The sequence below is a fragment of the Lithobates pipiens genome, unplaced genomic scaffold, assembly GCF_037356315.1.
Source record: "Lithobates pipiens isolate NorthernLeopardFrog02 unplaced genomic scaffold, aLitPip1_a1.2 Scaffold_16, whole genome shotgun sequence".
NCBI classification, from domain to species: Eukaryota; Metazoa; Chordata; class Amphibia; order Anura; family Ranidae; genus Lithobates; species Lithobates pipiens.
In genome coordinates, this window is record NW_027507748.1 from 481466001 (window position 1) to 481484013 (window position 18013).

Genomic DNA, 18013 nt, shown 5'->3' on the forward strand with positions numbered 1-18013 from the left:
CACCACTTTTTTTTTTTTTTTAAGGGTATTAACTGATTAATCCATTAATTGAAACAATAATCTGCCAACTAATCGATTATGAAAAGAATTGTTAGTTGCAGCCCTAGTATGGTGTGAAATGCCATCTTGCTAGCAATTTTACTGCCAGTTCCTCGTAACTTGAGCACCTTGAGAACTGATGATTACATTTAATCGCTGAGAGCCATTGTTTATCTGTGAAGCTCTTACCTAGATCTTTTTCCCACTTAATTAAAGGATTACATTTAACCACTTGAGATCCGCGCTATAGTCAATTGATGGCTACAGCGCGGATCTCCTTTTCCGGGACTACGTCTATTGACGTAGTCCCGTGTACGAGCGGCCTGTGCGCCCCCTGAGGGGCGCGCGCGGCGCGCTCTGTGATCGGCGAGTCCATGAGACTCGCCTGATCACCGATCCGTGCAAGGGGTCGATCCCGACCCCTTATCACGTGATCAGCTGTCAGCCAATGACAGCTGATCATGTGATATAACGGAGCCGGTAATCGGCTATTATTCCTCCTCGCGCTGACAGCGCGAGGAGAAAAAAAAAAGCCGATCACCGGCGGCCGTGATCGGGACATCAGTCCCGATCACGGCCAGCCCTGCTAGCGACCACCTGTCCCCTGCCAGTGCCCACCTGCCCCCTGCAGTGCCCCACTTATTAAAAGTAAGTGCCCCCCGTCAGTGCCACCCAGCACTGCCCATAGTGCCACCCACAGTGCCACCCAGCAGTGCCCACAATCTGCCTCAAAGGTGCTGCACCCCAGTGCCGCCCATCAGTGCCCAGCAGTGCCGCCCATCAGTGCCCAGCAGTGCCACCTATCAGAGCCACCTATCAGTGCCACCTATCAGTGCCCATCAGTCCCATCTATCAGTGGTACCTATCAGTGCCCATCCGTGCCACCCATCCGTGCCATCTTATCTGTGCCCATCTTTGCCCATCAGTGCCGCCTTATCTGTGCCCATCGGTGCCGCCTTATCTGTGCCTATTAGTGCCGCCTTAACTATGCCTATCAGTGCCCACCAGTGCAGCCTATCAGTGCCCACCAGTGCAGCCTATCAGTGCCCACCAGTGCAGCCTATCAGTGCCGCCTAATCAGCGCACTTCAATGAAGGAGAAAAATTACCCGTTTGCAAAATTTTATAACAAACTATTAAAACATGATTTTTTTTTTTTTTTGCATTTTTTTGGTTTGTTTAGCAAAAAATAAAACTCCGAGCTGTAATTAAATACCACCAAAAGAAAGCTCTATTTGCGGTAAAAAAATGATAAAAATGTCATTTGGGTACAGTGTTGTATGCCCACGCAATTGTCATTCAAAGTACATCAGCGCTGAAAGCTGAAAATTGGTCTGGGACTGAGGGGGGTTTAAGTGCCCAGTAAGCAAGTGGTTAAAAAAGGATGATTTGGCGTTAATTAGTTTGTACATCAGAGACATACCTTTCGCCTTAGGGTTAGAGGAGTTTAGATGTTTCCATACTTGGGTCAGGATTGGAGTGTGTATTGTATTGTATTTAGTTGTTGGTACCATGAGGATATCTGTAGGTGAGTAATGCCGCGTACACACGGGCGGACTGTATGGCGTACTTAGTCCGTCGAAACACATTTCAGCGGACAGTCCGCTCGTGTGTGGGCTTCAGCTGACTTTTTCAGCGTGCAGTCTGGCGTACTAAGTATTTTGGATTTTTCGAAATTCTGTCCGTCGTACTTTGGTTTCAGCGGACAATCCACTCGTCGGTAGGCTAGTTCGACGGACTAAGAATGGCGCATGCCCAGAAAGGATTTACACGGCGGAAGGGTGCTTTTGCTGTGTATTGGACTTCCTATTTCTAGTCCCGTCGTACGTGCTGTACACGTCATCGCGCAAGCTTTCGACGGACTGTTTGGGTATCCGTGTGTGGTCAAGTCCGTTCAGTCAAAAGTATGACGGACTGTCCATCGGATTGTATGACGGACTAAGTACGCCATACAGTCCGCTCGTGTGTACGCGGCATTAGAAACTCTGAGAAGGATATGTTAAATTTGGTTTGCACGTCCTTAAAGGTCATTCGTTTCTTTCCTTGCATGAGGTCTTGTAAAAGTGTTATATCCCTTTTCAGCCAGTGAGTCAGGGATATGTTCGGGATCAACCAAAGAATTGCTTCCAATGGAAGGGGGACATTCGTAAAGTGAGTAAATGAGCTGGATGATTCTTTTAGATATGTCCATGCGTGTAATGAAGCTTGTATGGTGGGGTGGTCTATTGAGATTGTTGTAAATTGTGTGCTAGCATGAGGGGGACCTTGGGGATTTAGGGTGGTGCAACCGTACCTGTTCTAGTTGGCACCAGGGTTTGGTTTCCTTTTGGTCAAACCAGTTTCTCAGCTAATCCAGGATTACTGCTATGTAATAGTCTTTCAATATTAGGATACCCAGTCCACCCATTGTTTTGTGTTTCCCTTGCATTTGAGATGGAAACCTAAATTTTGCCAGCCCATATAAAATTGGTCATTTGTTTTTGCATGGAAGTAAAAAAGGATGATGAAAGGGGAATCGAGAGGGCCTTGAAGAGGTCGTTTTGGAAGTTGTATCATCTTGTACGCTGCTAGGAGGCCATACCATGAGATATAGTGTTTCTGGAATCTAGAAATATCCTTTTGGAATTCATTTAATAAAGGGTAGGAGTTGGTTTGAAACAGGTTGGAGATAGGAATCCAGTTAACTTCTCCTAAGTAAGATGTAGAGTTGGGAGACCACATGTATGGGAAGTCCTTTTGAATGTCGGTTCTAGTGGAGTTGTCCATTGCTATTCCTAGAATTCTGGATTTTGAAGCATTGACCTTACAGTAGGCTACTTTACTAAACAGTAAAAGGATCTCATGAGCTGCTGTTAAAGTCCTAGGGGTCAGACAGGGTCAGTATAATGTCGTCAGCAAAGAGTGATATTTTGTGTTTGTCCTGAGATGGGATGCCTTGATTTGATGTGTGCTTTCTGATCTTTTCTGCTAATGGTTTCATAACCTTGGCAAAAATTAGTGGTGATAATGGGCACCTCTGTCTCGTCCCATTTAGTTATATGGAAATTCCTTAAAAACATTCCTTCTGTGAATACATAAGCAGATGGAGAGGAATACTATGCTAGTATTGCCTGTTGTATCGGGCCAGTCAGACCAAATTTCTCCAAAACCTTGGACACATATCTCCAGTAAACTCAGTCGAAGGCCTTCTCTGTATCTAAAGTGAGGAGTAGAGAAGGCCCTTCCAGATTTTTCAGCCAAATTAAGAATATTTAACATTATTCTAGTTGCGTCATTCGCTTGCCAGCCTGTTTCAAAACCCACTTGATCCTGGTGGATGAGCTTCGGTAACAGGGAGGACAGTCTGTTGGCAACTAGTTTAGCATATAGCTTAACATCAACATTCAACAAGGGCCTGAAATTCTGTGGAGCTGAGGGTTCTTTACCTGGTTTTGGCAAAGTTATAATAGTTGCAGTTAATATTTCTTTTGGAAATGAGGCGTTGGACATTGCGACATCAAAGACCTGCTTTAGGTACAGGGACAATTCATTTTGGAACAACTGATAGTATTCAGATGAATATCCATCAGGTCCGGGTGATTTGTTGTGGGACATGCTTCTACTTTTTTATTTTTTATTTCAGGAATTGTAAATGGCGTATTAAGTGTGGATAGTTCTTTTGGGGATCCTTTTGGAAGGTGTATTGATGCTAAGAAATCTGATATCCTATTGTCAGAGGGCTGAAAGGTATCTGGATCATCTTTAAGATTATACAAAGCTTCATAGTAATCGCTAAAAGCATCCTGCTATGTCTTTGGGATTTGATACTACTTTTTTGATTTTGGGTTTAACATATGTTGGATTTTTTTGTTTCACTATTTTTTCTTTAAGCTGATAAGCCAGCAGTTTCTCCGCTTTGTTGCTGCATCAGTAGTTATTTGCTTTCAGTATGTGGAAAATCAGGTGTGATCGTAAATGTTGTCTGGCGTAAAACAAAGTCTCTGATTTTTATTTTTATTTTTGTTAGTGTTGAATTTTGTTTGCTAGAGAATTCCAGATTTTGTATTTTCGTTAACAGGTCATTGAGCCGCTTTGCCCGCTGCCTTCTGAGCCTAATACTTAGTTGTGTGAGCAAACCTCTTATAAAAACTTTGAGTGTTCCAGAGTGTGAAGGGGTTGTCCACCGAAGGAGCATTTAGTTCAAAGGATTTTCTGATTTAATTTAAAACTTTCAGGTTGTGAGATGGTGAAATTTCCCATCTATTTGCTCTCGTTCCGGCACTACGATCCCCCACACTAATGGAATTAGGAGCATGGTCAGACCAAGATATAACATGTATGTCGGATTTAACAATCTTTTGCAGCATGAATTTATCTACCAGGAGCAAAGCTATGCGTGAATACGTGTGATGCATGTTAGGAAAAAGGTAAAATTATTTTCAGAAGAATGCTGGCACCTCCATACATCAAAGAGACCAGAAGATGTGATGAATTGTGCCAGGGTTGTCCTGCGAGTTTTGTGACGCATGGGGTTGGAGAGGTCCAAGTCTTAGTTTGGGATTGCATTAAAGTCCCCACATAGTATTACATGGCTGTTTCATGGATTCTTTTTTCCATATCATCTTCAAGAAGCGAATTTGTTTATTGTTCAGTAAGTACATGTTTACCAATGTGTATTCAATTTTGGAGATCTCACACACAGGAATGATAAATCTGCCTGATGTATCTAGGTGGGTTTCAAGATGCGAGAAAGGAATGGAGTCTCTTACTGCTATTGCTACTCCTCCCTTCTTTTTAGGGCCATTTGCCATGTATATTTGAGGGAATTTACAGTGACTGAAAGAAGGAGGATTACATGAAATAAAATGCGTCTCTTGGAAACAGATGATATCACTTATGAGCCTGGATGCTTCCCTCCAGGCCATTTGGTATTTGTGGGCTGTTTAAACCTTTCACGTTCAGTGAGGATATGTTGAAAGCCATTTTTGATAATGTGCAAGGTACATACCTTGTTGCTATTTGTATTTGGGTTGTTAGTTTCGCTGACCCCTTACATTGGTACTGTTGACCTTGATGTAGAGGTAAGTTCAGACAGGGGGTTAGAGAGGATGCTCGGATAGCTGTCTTGATCAGTTTGGAAGTCCCTTATATCTGTTCCTGTAACAATGAACAAGAGGAGGAAAACCAAAGGGATCGGGAAACATATATAAAAATGATGGTCTGTGAGGAATCTGTGCGGATAAACTACCGCTATAACTTGGGGGGTAGAGTGAACAAAGAACTATGTGGCATTCTCCTGGGTCATCAGGGGCTTTAAAGATGGAATAGTAGAGCAATAATTTTTCAGCCTGTTTCCTGATCCTGAGCTTGCCCGGGTGGATGGAGGTGAGTGCGGTGTGTCCTTCCCATTGTAGTGTGGGTCTAATATTTGCCAGTCTCTCATAAGGATGACATCCGTCTTGACGCTAGCCACCATGTTTGATTTGCCATCTTTGGTAATCAGTAGCTTGGCTGGGAATAGCCTTCTGTACTGGATGTTATGGTTAATGGTTTGGTTATGGTGACCAGTTGCCTGCGTTGTTGCATAGTAAATGCAGAGAGATCAGCAAAAAAGGATAAATATTGCATTCCTAGAGGCAGATCTTCACGTCTTATTGCAGCCAGCATGAACTGGTCCTTAATGTGATTGACGTGGCCCCGAACTATAGTGTCCCTTGGAAGGTGAGACAGGATGTTTCTGGGCCTTGGTAGTCAGAGAATGCGATCAATGACCAGGTCCTCTAGTGGCGCTTCTGGAAGCGCAGCCTTCATGATATTAAGAAAGTATTCTTTCAGCTCTGGGGGTTTGACCGATTCGGGGATCCCCCGTATTTTGACGTTGTTGCGTCTCGATCTGTCTTCCGAATCGGCCAGTTTTGTTTTAATACTCATAATCTCATCGTCCCTGTCATTGTGGGCATTGACCATGTCATTAAAAGTGTTTGCAAACTTGCCCATTTTAGTTTCAATGTGTTGGACACTGCTGACACCTCTGACTTGAATTGCTGGGTAATTGCGAGTATGGCAGCGTGCAGAATTGAGCAAAGAGACACCAGCATATCTTTTAAGAGTAGTGTCCATAACTGGCTGGTTGAGTGTGGGGAAGTTGGTAATGGAGTCTTGTAACTCCCTGGTGTCATCTAGTCAAGAATTAAACTGCTTACCTCCACGGTGTCTGCTGGGACTAATAACGTGTTTTGTCGGTTTTTAGCTGGACTACATGAGGCAGAAGGAGGTGAAGGGTATTGGATGTGCTCCTGTTGCAGGTTGTTGTTGCTGCGGCTGCTATCCTGCTTCATGGCCGGTTCCTGCTGTTTATGAGTTTATATGTGTCTCCACTATGTCCGCCAGCGCCATCTTGCATATGGAGATGGCGCGGCTGTATAAGAAAGTCTGTCATCTTCCTGGGTTTTGGAAACTTTTTTCTTTTGCGGAAAGGCATCAGGGGGTGAGCCCGCTATAGGTGTGATAGTCTGTGGTGTGAAATGAGGCTTGTAGTCGCTGTGTTTCCCCGTTACGGCCCTGGATAAGACTGAGCTGTCGTAGTGTGTGACCATCCGCTCCGCTGGCAAGCCACCAACCCCCTCCCCCATGTTTATGATTAACCACTTGCTTACTGGGCACTTAAACCCCCCTCCTGCCCAGACCAATTTTCAGCGCTGATGCACTTTGAATGACAATTACGCGGCCATACAACACTGTACCCAAATAAAATTTTTATAATTTTTCCCCCCACAAATAGAGCTTTCTTTTGGTGGTATTTAATTACAGCTGGGAGTTTTAATTTTTGCTAAACAAACAAAAAAATATGCAAAAAATAAATAAATAAATAATTTTTCTTAGTTTGTTATAAAATTTTGCAAACAGGTAATTTTTCTCCTTCATTGAAATGCGCTGATGAGGCTGCACTGGTGGGCACTGATAGGCTGCACTGATGGGCACTGATAGGCTGCACCGATGGGTGGCACAGGTAAGGGCGGCACCGATGGGTGGCACAGATGGGTGTCACCGATGGGTGGCACTAAGGGGCACTGAGAGGTACCACTGATAGATGGGCACTGGTAGATGACACTGATGGGCACGGATATGTGGCACTGGGGTGCAGCACTGTTGTTGAGGTAGATTTTGGGCACTGATGGGTGGCACTGTGGGCACTGATGGGTGGCACTGTGGGCACTGATGGGCACTTTTTTATTAGATGGCACTGGCAGGGGGCAGGTGGGCACTGATAAGCTGGCCGTGATCGGGACTGATGTCCCGATCACGGCTGCCGGTGATCGGCTTTTTTTTCTCCTCACGCTGTCAGCGCGAGGAGGAAAAATAGCCGATTACCGGCTTTGTTGTGTCATATGATCAGCTGTCATTGGCTGACAGCTGATCACGTGGTAAGGGGTCGGGATCGACCCCTTGCTCTGATCCGTGATCAGGCGAGTCTCATAGACGTCGTCCCAGCAAAGCAGGTCCGCGCTGTAGCCGTCATTCGGCTATAGCGCGGATCTCTAGTGGTTAAAAGAGTAAATACAGTTGATTGATAATAAATGGCTTCAGCCAAACACTAACCATGACTGAAAGAAAAGTTTTTGTGTTATCATTCATATTCTCTGAAAATTGGCCAATAAATCATAAATTCTGCCCGGGTATGTAAACTTATGAGCACAACTGTATAGGGGTTGCCACAGACCGTTTCTTCTGAGAATGCTAATAGCCTAGCTGTCAATTGCTCTGGCATCTGTTCTTTTTGCACCAATGGCTTTTACACACACACACACACACACACACACACACACACACACACACACACACACGACAAGCAAACAGATCACAGGTAAAGATGGTTACCTTTTTTAATAGTCATTCAAACCCCTTTGTGTCAACTTGTCTGCATGATTTGCAGGCCAAAATCACCAGGGTATGTAAACTTTTGATCAGGGTCATTTGGGTAGTTTCTGTTGCCATTATGATTTAAAAAAGAGTAAACACAGTTGATTGATAATAAATTCAGCCAAACACTAACCATTAGTGAAAGAAATGTTTTTGTGTTATCCTTCATCGATTCTGGAAAAATGGGCAAGAAATCCTAAATTCTGCCAGGGTATGTAAACTTATGAGGACAACTGTATGTCATACACCAGGACTCATGGATTAATCATCTTCCATTAAATCCTGCTAGCATTTGTAGCCCCAAAAACGTTGTTTTGAGGAACTACAAAGCCCAGCCTTTTCATTCGCATCAGGTGGTTTTCAAACTCGGAGGCAAAGAAGATGAACCATAGTGCTCACCGTCGTATATAACTCTTAAAGCGGGAGTCCACCGGGACTCCGCGTTTTTTTTTTTTTTTTTTTAAAAGCCAGCAGCTACAAATACTGCAGCTGCTGACTTTTAAATAGTGACACTTACCTGTCCAGCGCGCCCGCGATGTCGGCACCCGAAGCCGATCGCTCGCTCGGCTGCCGGGTCCCGCCGCCATCTTGGGTATGGGAATCAGGAAATGGAGCCTTTCGGCTTCATTTCCCGGTTCCCTACTGCGCATGCGCGAGCCGCGCGGCGCAATCCGGACGGTCCCCGCTGCCTCTGGGAGCTGTGTGTTTCCCAGCAGGCAGCGGGGCACTTGCTGAAGGGGGCGGGCGCTTGCGGAACGGGGGCGTAACCTACGCTCGTTCCGCAGACAGCTAGCCCGGAAGTGGGTGCAGTTACCTGGATTATCCAGGTAACTGCACCCCCCTCCCCCCTGAAAGGTGCCGATTGTGGCGCCGGAGGGGGGGGGGATTCCGATGAGCGGAGGTCCATTTTAGGGTGGACCTCCGCTTTAAAATGCAAAAAAAAAAAAAAAAAAAAGATTTACATATGAAGGAAAGGTACAAGTGCTTCTCTCCAACTCAGTTGCTGATTGAAGCATTGCTGTCTGGGAGGAGAAAAAAAAAATCAAGTACTGCTATAGTAAAGCGAGAGATTCCTTGTGGGATTGTTTTCTTTTTGCTTCCCTTCTGTTTAGCCTGTATAGATAACAAATGCACACCCTGTCTCCCATGGGACTGACAGTTGACCGGGAGTGTCACATACCTGTATGCCTACATAGCATGAAGTACTTGGCTCTTCACTTGGTTGCAGGAAATTGTACATTTCATACTATGTCATTCTTTTATAGGTTCTGGGATGAAGAATTACAAAAAGCACAGAACGAAGGCCGAGCCCCACGTTTAACCAGAGCAATTATACGTTGCCATTGGAAGGCCTACTCTGTCCTAGGATTTTTTACTTTAATTGAGGTATGGATTTATCGGTACCAAAGTAGCTTTTGTTTTTTTGAACGCTCATTCATATAATTTTTACCGGACCTGCAGAAAGTCTATTTTTAGGCAATTTATTGTTACCTCAGACTTTTTAGGAACTCCTGTATTTATATTTTACCCCTTTTACTGTCACCACCGTAGTTAAAGTGGGACGGTCTGTGGCTGAAAGCAGGTGACAACAGCTTGTTTTAAAATTTGATGGCCAACTTGCCTGCAGTGTAAAGCCACCTAATATTATAATATATAATATTAATCTATGCTTCTGATCCACCACCTGTGTCCTCTAAGATCCCTAAACCACTGGATCAGGGCTTAAAATGAAGAGCAACAGCAGATTGGTGAACCCCAGAAATGTTCAGCTTACATAGTTACATAGTAAGGTTGAATAAAGACTACAATTGTCCCTATCCCTGTACATTGCACACTCACATCCATCCCTACCCTCAAGGAGCCCACAATCCAAGGTCCCCATTCATATACTAGGGCCAATTTTGGACAGAAGCCAATTAACCTACCTGCATGTCTTTGGTGTGTAGGCGGAAACCGGAGTACCAGGAGGAAACCCACGCAGGCACAGGGAGAACATGCAAACTCCAGGCAGGTAGTGTCGTGGTTGGGATTTAAACCAGCGACCCTTCTTACTGCTAGGCGAGAGTGCTAACCACTACACCACTGTACCGCCAGCTCTTAGCATTTCTACATATGCAGTATCGGTACCGATGACGGCTGGTGAAGTTTTAGGATTCTCATAAGCCCCCCCCCCCCCTTATAGAATCCACCCACTCTGTCTCCCTGAATTCCACTTGCTTCCGCCTATAGTGTCAGGAGTATACAGCTCAGGACAGGTTATACAGTCCCAGATTCATAGGACAGAGAATACAGCTCTGCCTCACAGGCCAGGGTATACAGCTCTGCCTCACAGGCCAGGGTATACAGATCAGGTCCTCCTCATAATACACCCATCATTGTCTTCCTCATCACTGTATAATACACCCGTCATTGCTATCCTCATCATTGTGTAATACACCCATCATCATCCATATCACTGTATAATAGACGCATCGCAGGTCTATTATACAATGCTGAGGATAGCGATGACGCCAGGTGTATTATACAATGCTGAGGAAGATTATCATCCTCGTGATTTTTTGATACTACACCTGGCAGCTGGTGTCATCGCTATCCTCATCCAGTGAGTGACCAGGACATCCGGCCAGGTAAGTGGTAACGTACTCTTGATTACTTTTTTTTTTTTTTTGCAAGTTGGATTAAACTGACACCTCATTGCAAACAGAATGTGTGTCAGTTACACCTATGTCAGCAAGAATATAGCAAGTCAGCTTTTTATGCCCAGTGTAAGTAAATCGTGGAGACAGTGAGCAGAGGATAGAATTTCACTTTATATAAGATTTAATTCAAGGAGAGAGGAAAGCAGCAGTGTAGCATTTCCTTGCAGCAGATAAGAAATGTTCCTCCATGGATGTCAGAAAGTCAGAGGGATCACAATACAGAGAGCAGAGTAGAGAGCTTTACTGACTGGGACTTTCACTTTTACTTCCAGCTTGCTGTTCCATCACATGAAATACTGTCTGTGCACGCCCTCCCACATCAGTGTATTTACCATCCGATCAGTAGCTCAAAGTATAACTGGAGCTGCTGTGTATTCCTCTCCCCCTGCCTGCTCCAGCTCACACTAGAAAACCCACCTGTGTTAGGTCCGGCTTCACCGCGCTGATGCTGATCGCACTCCGTCTCAGTCCACTCTGAGCAGGGAAATCGGAAGCGACGCCAACGCTTCGAGGGAAAGCGCTGCCAATCAAAAACAAGGCAAGCGTAATAACCGTACGGGAGGAAATACTCGCGCCACAATGCGGGTTAAAACCAGGCAAAGGAAGTGCTGTCTTTATGCAATCACGTGATTGCATAGACTTCACGCTTCCCATAATGTACTGTGTCCAGCACCCGAACATAGTGCACTTAAAGGACTTTTTTTGTGACTAGGGGGACAGTGCCAGTGCACCCCCTATTGATGGGCCGCCACTGAGTATCCTGGCTACACCGGCCAGCTGCTGCTCAGGAATTCTGTGCCCTCAGTCTGCATGAGCTTAAGGCTCTAATAGACACCTGATGAATCTATAAAAAGTACCTGCCACTGCCTCTCCACTGAAACGTGGGGGTTTGTCAGCTTTTGTATCATAGTACTGAAGTTAAGTAAACAAAAATAATGTATAAAATAATATGTTTAGCTTTAAATTAATGAACGGTAAGGTTTTAAATATTCTGCCCTTTTCCGGGTTTGGGTATCTTATATTTTGCAGTTTTGCAAGTGCATGCAATTTTAAAACTAGACTTGAAATTGACAAAATCTCTTCTTTTATATTTAACGGAAATGTTACATATTATTGTGTTTTCATTAAAAAAGTCTATTGTTTTACTTAAATAATAGATGTTATAAACATTTGCACAAATACTGTGTGACATAAATATTTGAGGCTACCGTATTTTTATTCTCTAGGTCCTGTGCTTTCGAAAAAAATATATAGTTTTGGGGGTTTTTAGTCAATGTTGAAGTCAAGCATGTACAGTGCCTTGAAAAAGTATTCATATCCCTTAATATTTTCCATATTTTGTGTGATAGACCAACACGAAGTGGAAGAAAAATTATAAATGGTTTTCACATTTTTTTTTACAAATAAATATGTGAAAGTTGTGGTGTGCATTTGCATTTGCATTCATCCCCCCTGATTTAAAACTTTGTAGAACCACCTTTCGCTGCAATTACAGCTGTAAGTCTTTTTGGGTTTTGTTTTTGCCCAATCTTTTTCGCATAATGGCACAAGCTCTGTCAGACTGGATGGAGAGCGTCTGTGAAAAGCAATTTTCAAGTCACAGATTCTAAATTGGGTTTAGGTCTGGACTTTGACTGGGTCATTCTAACACATTAATATGCTTTGATCTAAACAATTTCCATTGTAGCTCTGGCTACATGTTTAGGGTCGTTGTCCGGCTGGAAGGTGAACCTCCGCCCCAGGCTCAAGTCTTTTTCAGACTTTAACAGGTTTTCTTCTAAGATTGTCCTATATTTGGTTCCATCCATTTTCCCATCAACACTGACCAGCTTTCCAGTTCATGATGAAGAAAAGCATTCCCACAACATGATGCTGCCACCACCATGTTTCACGGTGGGGATGGTGTGTTCAAGGTGATGTGCAGTGTTTTACGCCACACATAGCGTTTTTGCTTTTAGGCCAAAAAGTTCAATTTTGGTCTCATCTGACCAGTGCACCTTTTTCCATGTTTGCTGTGTCCCCCCACATGACTTTTCACAAATTGCAAACAGGACTTCTTATGGCTTTCTTTCAAAAATGGCTTTCTTCTTGTCACTCTTCTGTAAAGGCCAGATTTGTGGAGTGCACGACTAATAGTTGTCCCGTGGACAGATTCTCCCACCTGAGCTGTGAATCTCTGCAGCTCCTGCAGAGTTACCGTGGGCTCCTTGGCCACTTTTCCGATTAATGCTCCTTGCCTGGCCTGTCAGTTTAGGTGGATAACCATGTCTTGGTAGGTTTGCAGTTGTGCCACACTCTTTCCATGTTTGGATGATGGATTGAACAGTCATCTATGAGATGTTCAAAGTTTGGGATTTTTTTTTTATGACCTAACCTAACCCTGCTTTAAACGTCTCCACAACTTTTATCCCGGACCTGTCTGGTGTGTTCCTTGGTCTTCATCGTATGCTTTGTTCACTAGGGCTCTCTAACAAACCTCTGATGCCACGTACACACGACTGGACTTTCTGGCAGAAAAGTTCAGATGGTCTTCCCGATGGAGTTCCAACCGAACGGACTTGACCACACACAAATGGACCAAAGTCCGTTCGTTTTTAATGTGATAACGTATGACACGACTAGAAAAGGAAGTTCAATAGCCAGTAGCCAATAGCTGCCCTTGCGTCGTATTTGGTCCATTGGACCAGCATACAGACTAATGGTTTTCCCGATAGAAATAAATTTCATCGAAAAGATTTAAAGCATGTTCTGTTTCTAGGTCCGTCTGAATTTTTTGAAGAAAAATGATTGGAATATCAGACATATTGATTCCGTTGGACCTTTTCTGCCGGAAAGTCCGGTCATGTGTACGCGGAATGAGGGTTTTGCAGAACTGCTGTATTTATACTGAGATTAAATTACACACAGGTGTGGACTCTATTTACTAATTAGGTGACTTCTGAAAGCAATTGGCTCCACTAGATTTTAGTTGGGGGCATTAGAGTAAAGGGGGCTGAATACAAATGCACGTCACACACTTTTCAGATATTTATTTGTAAAAAAAAAATGAACACCATTTATCATTTTCCTTCCACTTCACAATAATGTGCCACTTTGTGCTGGTAAATCCCGATAAAATACATTTACGTTTTTGGTTGTAACATGACAAAATGCAGAAAATGTCAAGGGATAAGAATACTTTTCAATGTACTGTATGTAAAAAAGAGGGAAAGCTGGTCCAGCAGCGAAAGGGTTAGTTGAAGATGCAAGGATAAGATCTAAGGGCGTGTTTTAGTGCCTGTTCACACCACAAAAACATCCTCCAGATCAGTTCCAGATGTGTTTCTGCATGCACGGTTTTAATGCCTTTTTTGATGTGTTCGGTGCACTTCAGATGCATTCCAGATGCTTGTTTCTTTTTTCCTGTGTTCTTTTTTTTTTTTTTTTTTTCCACTGTTCTGGTATCCGGTTATTTTTTATTTATTTTTTGGTGTTCCAGTACAGTAGCATGTTGTACTTTTTTTTCATTTTTTTTTTTTTTTTTCTGGAACTGAAAAGCACTGAGACGCACTGCACTGATGTGAACTATGCCATTGGAACCCATACAACCTACTTTCCATGCATTTTTGATACAGAAAAAAAGCACTCCGTTGCATGTGGTGTGAATAGGTCCTTAAAGGGAACTTGTCAGCAAATAAATATGGAAAATGCAACTGCTGACTTGTTTTTGAAGGTGTATACTCTGGTGCTGTTATTCTTACCCTTCCCTCACTACATTTATGAATCACTAACCCAGTACCTGCTTGCTATATATTTACATGTTCCAGGTCAATGACTTGGCAGCAAGGAAAATAACCGCACAGAGTACACCTTTTAAAACAAGCAATCAATGGCAGCTCCCATGTTTCTTTTCTGACAGGTTCTTGGGGAAAAACTGGCAATGCTGTTGGGGAGGTTTCCTTGTAAAACAATAGCCTATTCAGCTTAGAAGCACATCCATGGAAGTGAAATAACAAAGACACTGTTCGAGGTATGTTGTAATGAACACTTCCAAAATACTTCCAGTAGTCTGTTTTTCTTAGTGTACCAGATTTACATTTTTGAATGCTGCAATAAAATGTGGTCCAGGGTATAGCCTATAATGAATTTGTGATACATTTCCTAGGGGACTCTATTGCCTTTTCATGGCATTGCTGAATCTTTCATCTTCTAGGCATACACCCTCAGTTTTTGTAAGTTTTTCCTGTTGACTTTTAGAATGTTCTAAATAAATAAATGTAGCTCTTCTGTAAACACATGTTCTGCCATATCATAATTGAGGAAGTTTTAGTGGAATATTTTCAATGCTTGAATGCATATTCGCGTTGGTTAAAGTGGTTTTAAAGGCTCAAGGTTGCATAGAATGCATGAAAGTAAAAAATCTGTGTGCAGCGAACCCCACCTCCCCTCCAGCCCCCTCTAATACTCACCTGAGCTCCCTCTCGCTTCGGCGATGTGCATGAGAGTTGAGCTACCCCTGGGTCTCTCATTCATCATTGGCTGAGACCGCAGCAGGAGCCATTGGCTCCTGCTACTGTAAATCCCAGCCAGTGAGGAGAAAATAGGGGTGTGGCTGAGCCATGGCTCTGTCTTATAGATGTATAGAGCGGCGCTGAGGAGTGAGCAGGCAAGTGGCTTGCTATTGGTGGCACTGGCTGAAGTGGAGGAGCCAGTAGCACTGGCAGGGGACCCAAAAAGGAGGAGGGTCGGGGCTGCTCTATGCAAAACCACGGCACGAAGCACATAAATATAACATGTTTGTTATTTAAAAAAAAAAAACTCATGTTATGTGTACTGTGGGAGACCATATATAGTGAATGCAGGGTCCTGGGTTTAGTAACAGTTCAAGTCTCCTGTTGTGTACTTAAGATTTTGTCTTTTATTATGATATTGGTGTAAGAAGACATTTTGCGGTCCATCCTGTTTGGCTCTTTTTAATTTTTTTGTAGAGTTCTACAATGTTAATCTTTCATATTTTGAATGTCAAAATGAAGACAAGGGTAAGCTTTTATAAGATATCCTATCTGAACTTCCATGCATGTTATGGGCAAGCTCTCATTAATATCGTTGGAAATGTAACACTTATTAGACTGTAACATCCCATTTGATATGATATGCTTTGATAATTATTTGATTTTCTCAGTCAGTTTGAATAAACATGAAATATCTGAGACAATGTTTTATTTTTTCTAAAGGAAAGTGTCAAAGTGATCCAGCCAATTTTCCTTGGAAATGTTGTGAGTTACTTTGAAATGGACAATCCCAGTGATGCCGCCCTGGCTAGTGCCTACATAAACGCTGCAGCCTTGTCTGTCTGTACCTTGCTCTTGGCAGTCTTTCATCATATTTATTTCTATCATGTTCTTCGAGCTGGCATGAAACTCCGTGTTGCTATGTGTCATATGATCTATAGAAAGGTGAGGGTTTATTTTTGAGCCTGTAGTACCCTGCATTATGATATTGGTTTATTTGTTGATATTGCCTTCTTTTATATCATGCTACATTATAGGTCATGTTGTTATAACAAGCTGTTATTGCTTTAGTTCATGATTCACACACACTTTTTTTTTTGTTTCTGCAACCAGTTTTTAGGTTTGGTAATGTCCTTGCTTAAACTACACTTCACCTGAGCACCAGAAACCAAAGATGCTATTAAATTGATTTTTAATGTTCAAAGCAAGCTCATCCATCCATCCATCCATGTGCCCAAGCTTTATTTTGTTGAGAAATCCTTTAAAAAAACACCCCCTTCATTTCTAGCCATGGCCATCTTGAGAAAGGGAAGATGATTCACGTAGCATTTACTTCCTGGAATCCATATACAAAAAAACACAGTCAAGGTGCTCCAGGGAGGTCCCATAAAAACAGTCTGTGGAATGGACTGTGCGAAGTAGGTGCACTAACCAGAGCCCAGGATCCACAAGAGACCAGGAAATCTAGTTAAAATCATGCTTTAATTAAAAAAAAAAAAAAAAAAAGGCAATTTTAAAAGTTTTAAATGGTGCTGTGCACACAGCTGCTAGTTGAAAGACCCAAACCAGTGATGGAAGGGATTGTCAGAAACCATGAAATCAGGCCGAGACAGAAGTACAGTTAAATCACACTTGTTTAATAATAAAAGTAAAAAGAACAAACATAGTCAAATCTTAGCCAAAGTTTGGTAACCGGAATGGATGGTCAGACAAGCCTGAAGTCAGGGATCAATGTAGTGGAACAGCAAGCAGGATCCGAAGCCAGAAGGGATGTCAGCAAAGCTAGTCTTTTGACAGGAACGCAAGAGATTTTTCTTATGATGACCAAGGCGAAGGAAGAGCTTCTCTGGACTGGACCACTTAAGTAGGCAGGACTGATGAGCAGGATATCAACAACAGCTGAGTAAATGTGGAGAGAGAAGGGAGCTGGCAATTAGCTGACAGCTGATTGGCCAGCTCAGAGAAGGAAGGGCTGGACTCGGCCCTGACAGGGATGTGTTGGAGGAGCTGATAAGGCTGTATGAGTCCATGGCAGAAGGCTACTATGGAGCTTACAGGAGCCCGCTGGCCACAGCACAGGGATCGGAGGATCTCGTGTCCCCGGGAGTAATGCCACCAGAACTCAGACAGCCACACACCATAGGCTAGCAGGGCATGTAAGGGCACACCAGAAGGATGGTAAGAAAGTCGGTAGCCAAGATAACTTGTTTCGTGGCATGCCACTTTGTCAGATTCCACTTCCTGGAATCCATCTACCCTTACCTCAGGCATGCAAGCAGGAGGGGGTGTGCTTTGCAGAGAGCCCCTCCTGAAGACACCTGGGTTGTATGACCTAATTTGCCTAGGTATGGAAACCAGTAACTGAAGAAATGTAAAAAAAAAAAAAACAATGTTGATTGCGAGAGTCTAGCTAAGAATGTGGAACCATTTTTCTTTGCCTACAAGAATTGCTCAAAGAGGCTGCAGTCCCACCTCTATGGCCAGAGATCAGGGCCTACATTGTGCTTGCTCTTAGTGTATGCAAAGCATTTTTTTTTTAAGTTTTTTTTTGCAGTCTATGCCCCTGCTGGGTGAATTCACCCTCTCTATTTGGCCTTGGACCATTGGACCTCTGGTACAGAAAGTGATGGGAAAACCGATACAAAATTCTTGAGTTACCACAGAAGGCAGGAGGTAAGGGGTATTCTTCCAATAAGGATACATGTTCTGGTGACAACTGTCTTAAAAGGAGTATCCCATTGCTTTGGAGAGGAATTTCACTTCCTGACTTATCCCTGGAATAGAAAGCAAAGGGGAATCTAGATTGGATACAGAAGGTGAAAAAGAAGACTGAAATTATGCTTAAAGCGGTATAAAACCCAAAACCAGAAATTGAATATATTGCAGC

General features: G+C 43.3%; 1 protein-coding gene across 4 annotated transcripts in view; it reads left to right on the forward strand.

Annotated features, from left to right (window-relative positions):
* Positions 1 to 18013, forward strand: part of ABCC4 (ATP binding cassette subfamily C member 4 (PEL blood group)) — a 508465-nt gene that overhangs the window by 117435 nt on the left and 373017 nt on the right. For all 4 annotated transcript variants that reach the window (XM_077483041.1, XM_077483039.1, XM_077483040.1 and 1 more), the window contains exons 3-4: positions 9203 to 9323; positions 15850 to 16071. In XM_077483041.1, coding sequence (XP_077339167.1) covers positions 9203 to 9323; positions 15850 to 16071 — 343 coding nt within the window. The remainder of the gene's footprint in view (positions 1 to 9202; positions 9324 to 15849; positions 16072 to 18013) is intronic.